At 51.8% G+C, this 5393-nt stretch overlaps 1 protein-coding gene across 1 annotated transcript in view; it reads left to right on the top strand.

The window, feature by feature from the left end:
• LOC103767905 (hematopoietic lineage cell-specific protein-like) overlaps positions 1-2593 on the top strand; it is a 10636-nt gene extending 8043 nt beyond the window's left edge. Inside the window, exons 8-11 of the mRNA XM_008935041.1 lie at positions 302-409; positions 935-1244; positions 2025-2096; positions 2457-2593. Coding sequence (XP_008933289.1) covers positions 302-409; positions 935-1244; positions 2025-2096; positions 2457-2593 — 627 coding nt within the window. The remainder of the gene's footprint in view (positions 1-301; positions 410-934; positions 1245-2024; positions 2097-2456) is intronic.
• Positions 2594-5393: the final 2800 nt, after the last annotated feature.

The raw sequence follows: 5393 nt of genomic DNA, 5'->3' as shown, positions 1-5393 counted from the left end.
CTGCTGACCCCGTAGTTGTTACAGGCCTGCTGGTGTCCAGTCCCTCAGGTGGGTTTATGGGAGCTGGAACAGATCTCAGCTGGAGGAAAATGTGAGAGTTGCTCTGTGAGCTGGAACAGATTTCAGCTGAAGGAAAATCTTCTGAGTTGCTCTCTAGGTGAACCCACTTTAGCAAGGGTGTTGGACTAGATGATCTCCAGAAGTCCCTTCCAATCCCGATGTGATTCCGTGTAGGGGAATGGATATTGCTGTGGACACCATTCAAAGGGACTGGCAGGATCTGATGACTTCTCTCCTGCAGGAAATTCCACAGAGAGAGACGGGCCATACAGACGCAGCCCCAGCCACTGTGCCAGCCAGGGTACCCGTGAGGGCTGCCCAGGACAGGCCCGTGTCACCAGGAGAGCAGGTGCCAAGGCGCGCTGGGGACGGCTGGGAAGGGGAGCAGGTAGAGGGATTGCACCGGAGGGGGCTGTGCTCTGTGGGCAGCCCTGCAGGAAAAAGTGGGGTGCAGCCACAGCACGGGCGAGGCTTTGGCAGGAGTGAGAGGGTAGACACTGGGATGGTGATGGGACATGGGCGCACGGTACCTTACACCATGAGACGGGCTCTTGGAGTGGGTCAGTGCAGGGGCAGTACAGTGAGCTGTGTCTAAGTACGTGAGAGAGGTTCAGATCCGGGAGCCACGAGGGTCCTTGCAGCAGCCCCAGGAGCCACGAGGGTCCTTGCAGCAGCCCCAGGTGCCAGTGCAGCACGGAGCTGATGGCTGAGCTGCCTCCCCGTGGCGCAGAGGCTGACGCTGCCTTTCTGGCACGGTAGCACTGAAGGCAGTGCAGTGAGCTCCCTTGTGTTGGGCATTGTGCAGTCATGGGGGAACTGCCTGCAGTGGATGCTTTGCAAGTGACTTCCCTCTCACTTTCTTACCTCATGGCAGAAGGCAAAAAGGGAGGATGAGGAAACACCACCCACTTTGCCACCAAGGCCAGCAGATTTGGATGAGGAGCTGAGCAAGATCCCCAGCCAGGATCAGCCCATCTACAGTGAAAGTCTGGATGCCAGTGGAGACTATGAGGAGCTGCTAGAGCCCTCTGACTACTGTGATGGTGCTGGTGGAGATGCTGACTATGAGGAGCTTCCAGCACCTTTGGGAAAGCTGGATGACATCTATGATGATGGAGGAGATGGAGGTGAGGACTATGAGGAGATCCTTCCTGAGCAGCCCAACCAGAGCCAGCCTTATCTGGGTGAGTACTGATGGAAGACCTCATGTCTTGGGGAGCTTGTATCTGTCTACTGACCTCACTGGATGTATGGGCCAGACTCCAGAGGGAATATGTATCCTGAAGCCTACTGTGGTCAAGGGGAGCACCCATGGTGGTAGAGACTTGCTTGTCTACCACTCCCTTTCCCAGCTCCAAGGTGCAAGATCAGCTGCATGGGATGCTGGGCCAGGCAACAGGTGTCTCTGCTGGAGCAGGACTCAGGCAGGAGGACAAGAGGGCTGCCGTGGGCTCTGGGAGGCTGGACCTGGACTGATTCTCTTGGTGCCCTCTTTCCTGGCAAGCAACTGCCAGTGCTGCACTGAAGCCTGGTGGTGCCCTTTTAATTCAGCCTGTCACTCAAATGGCTGATGCTCATGAGACCTGATCTGGTGCTACCTCCTGAGTGTGAGGAGCACAGGGTAGTCTTCCTCCAAGCGTATAAGCAAACTGCATGAGCTGCAGTTGATGTTTCTGTCACAGCTTTGCTGGTACTGGAGATGGTAAGTGGGGAGGCTGGTATTATGTCCAGCCTTTTTCTTGGGAGAGGAACATGAAGCATCAGGCTATCTCAGCCTCTCTCCTTGCAGAAGAGGAGAGAGAAGAGAAGCCATACCTTGCTTTGAGCCATGGTACACCTCTCCCTGTTAACAGGTTTTGGATGGGTGTCACCCTGAGGCTGATGGCTGGGTGGAGGGTGGCACTGGCCAGATCTGTGTGGCTGCTTTCCGCCTCTCTCTCATCTGCCCATCCTGTCTTCTGCAGGGGAAACGGACAATGTTTATGAGGTGGAGAGCCCTGGAACCTGTGCAGTGGCTCTCTATGATTACCAAGGAGGTGGGTCTGCCATCCAGGCTGTGGGGAGAGGCACTGGGATCTGGCCAGGGTGGTGTGACAGGGGTGGTGGCTTAACACCATCAGCAGTGGTGAATAGGTTTTGATTTGGGAGTTTAAATTTCTTCCTTTTGGACAGCAGAATGAGACCTGACTTGGAAACACAGAAGTTTTATCTTTCATCTGTGAAGTCATGCTCCTTTCTCTGCCTTATCTGTGCTGTTTGATGGGGGTTGGATGAGATGAACTCTGAAGGTTAATCAGGGTGCTTCTTTTGTATCCTGCTGGGAGGAGGGATGTAAAACCATCTCTCTCTGGGGTTATCTTCGCATTGTGACTATCTTTTCTGAACAATTTTTGCAGATGGAGATGATGAGATATCTTTTGATCCTGACGACACGATCACACACATTGAGATGGTGGATGAGGGCTGGTGGCGGGGGCAGTGCCGGGGCAAAGTTGGCCTCTTCCCAGCAAATTATGTGAAGCTGCTACAGTGAAACCAGCATTGGTCAAGCTACTTCCTCCCAAACTTTTCCCTCTCTCTGCTTCAGCCTTTTATGTGTTATTAGCTTGATTTGGCTCAACCTGATGTGTCTACATGCAAGAAATTCCAAGGAGAAAACTGGCAGTGTCTTTAGGAAAGTTTTGGCCTGTACTTTGGTCCTCATTCACTTCCAAATGGCATAAGTGGATGATTTAAGAGCATGTGAGTGTGATATGTTTTTTCTATCTAGGCTGTCCCACATGTCAGCCAGCAAGTCTGCAGAAGTGAGTCCATTCCAGTTCCAAACAAGGCAATTCACAGAAGAGATAGACCATCTCTAATCCAGCCAAGGCAGAAGGGACATGAGCTAAGGGACCTTTTTAAATTGCTGTGGCCCTGACTCTCATCCCACCCAGGGATCAAGGAAGAGACCACTGTGAAGGCCAAATTTGCCCTTGTTGCCAGGAAAGTTTCCGTGTGCAGGGTGAACTGTGTTTGCAGCATGGGGCAGAGAAACATGAACCGGGTCTCTCTGGGTGGATTTCAGGGCTGGAGCCTGGGAACATTTGACCGTCACAGTGGCTGCTGCTGACTTTTCCTGCATGCAGACACAGACTTGGCTGTAGTGAGCTCTTCCATTAAATGGGAAGAGTGTGCTGGCTAAAGTAAAGGGCAGGATGATCTTGGTAAGGCAGGAGATTACTTGCTTGATTTTCCTCCATGTGCCAAGAATGCTGTTGGGAGACCTTCCATTTCTGGGTGCCACAGCTTGTCTCCAGCCGAGGGGCTCTGGTGTGCTCTGCAGTCAGTGCTGAAGGCAGGTTCCCCCATCCAGCCCTTGGCTCAGCTCCCCTCCCTGCATGGGGGTGATTCGAGTCCCAGTGCTGATGTTGGCCCTCCCCAGAGGGAAGGAAGATAGTTACTGCCTTGCAGGACTTGCTAGTGAAGACATATTTGTCGGTAATGCTCTCATCAGTTTAATTAACAAAGGAGTGATTTATTTTTTAAAGAGTGTGCTGGCTAAAGCCTTCTTATCTGAAAAACGCTGCTGTTATTTACAGTGCCCTGCTTATCTGAGGCGGTCTGGTGAAGAATGAGTTGCATAATCTAAAGATCTATAAGCTCTGTAACTGCTCTATTTGGGCAGAGTTCCCATCAGCAGTGCTGGTCACTCTGCTGCACTGTGCTCTCCTTCACAGCTGTGGGAATAAACTGCTGCTGCTCTGGCTGCAGTTGTGTCCTGGTTCTTCGGTGACAGCACGTCCCCTGCAGCATGGCTGCTGCACGTTGGGAAAGGGCCCCTGGCTCTAGCCCTCCTTCATCAGATGTGGGGAAAAGGCTGAGCAGGTGGGAAGCAGGACAACAGGAAACTTTTTATTGTTAATGTTTAAAGCAGTTTTGGGGAATAATCCAATGCAAACTAAAGCCCTCTCTTGAGCCAGCGTGTTCCAGGCCAGACATCCAGCATGTCACTCTGGGAGCTGGTGGTTGTTTCTTTGTGGTATGTGGGTGCCATCACAACTGGAATAAATCAGGGTCACGCTGGCTGAGTAGCATAGTGTGCAAGGAGCTGTCAGAGCACGGCCCAGGCAGCAGAGCTGCCCACAGCAGGGGAACAGAGGGTCCACCCTGACACCTTTAGATTTCAGTGTGGCTCACAGGTTGGTTCTGGCCCATCCTGCACTTGAACAAGACTCTACTGGAAGGTAGTACAGCGTCCCTGCCCTGTGTTTGATACTGAGAGAAGAACCACAGTCTGTGTCTGTCAGTTCTGGAAAAGACACACTGTGATTTAGGTTAGAAATTGTCCATTTTAATGCATATTTTCTGGAACTTTTTGGTTTGGGTTTTTGGTTGGTTGGTTTTGGATTTATCTTTTTTCTGAAATAACTTTCCCTCTATATTTTCCCCATGGCAGTTCACCCTTTTACTTCCTGATGTTCCTTTGCAGGGGGCTCTCCAGAGTGGGTCTTGTTGTGGCAGACTCTCTTATGTGTCCTAATGAGACTTTGAACTATGGGTATTTCAATATTTTTTTATATTCAAAATGGTGTACAGCAAGTAGTGTGGCTTGCCACCTGCTCAGGTAGGAACAGGCCATCCCAACCCATTGGTTACAGAAACATTTTTTTCCCTGAAGAATAAAATCATAGAATCATTAAGGCTCGAAAAGACCTCTAACATCATCAAGTCCAACCATCAACCCAACACTACCTTGACCACTAAACCATGTCCTGAAGTGCCACATCTAGATGTTTTTTGAACCCCTCCAGGGATGGTGACTGCACCATCACCATGGGCAGGGATGGACAAAAATCAGTGTGTGTTGTGCACTAAGAGCTCACAAACTGCTCCCAGCCAGCTGTATGCCTCGCAGGTCTGCTCTTTGACTTTCCAGTAGGTTTCTTTGGGAACAGGCTGAATTTTCCTGGGTCGTGCAGTCATTTGATCCATGCAGTCATTTGAGCCTAGACCCAGCTGCAGAGCCCCGTCAAGACGTGGTTAAGCTGCGGCAGTGGCAGCTGGATGAAGCTGGCTGCCCCACTTTTTTCCCCCCCCCCCCCCCCCCCCCCCCCCCAGCCACTATCACACCGCTCCGTACGTATCGTCCACGGCCGCACCACTCCCAACACTGCTTTGTGATGGTTTATGGCTTATAGAGCAAAGCAGGCGTTTCTGTCGGGTACTGAGTCACGCCAGCTGCCAGCGCAGTGCTGGGAACCCGTTGTTGGACGGGAGTGCTGAGAATAACGGGTGGCCTGGTCACACTGCTGGCTGCTGTGCAAAATGCTACAGAGCTCTCCTGGCAGCCT

The sequence above is a fragment of the Merops nubicus genome, unplaced genomic scaffold, assembly GCF_000691845.1.
Source record: "Merops nubicus isolate BGI_N331 unplaced genomic scaffold, ASM69184v1 scaffold42310, whole genome shotgun sequence".
Classification (NCBI taxonomy): Eukaryota; Metazoa; Chordata; class Aves; order Coraciiformes; family Meropidae; genus Merops; species Merops nubicus.
The sequence above is the reverse complement of the archived record's forward strand: the minus strand, read 5'-3'. Positions and strand labels throughout refer to the sequence as shown.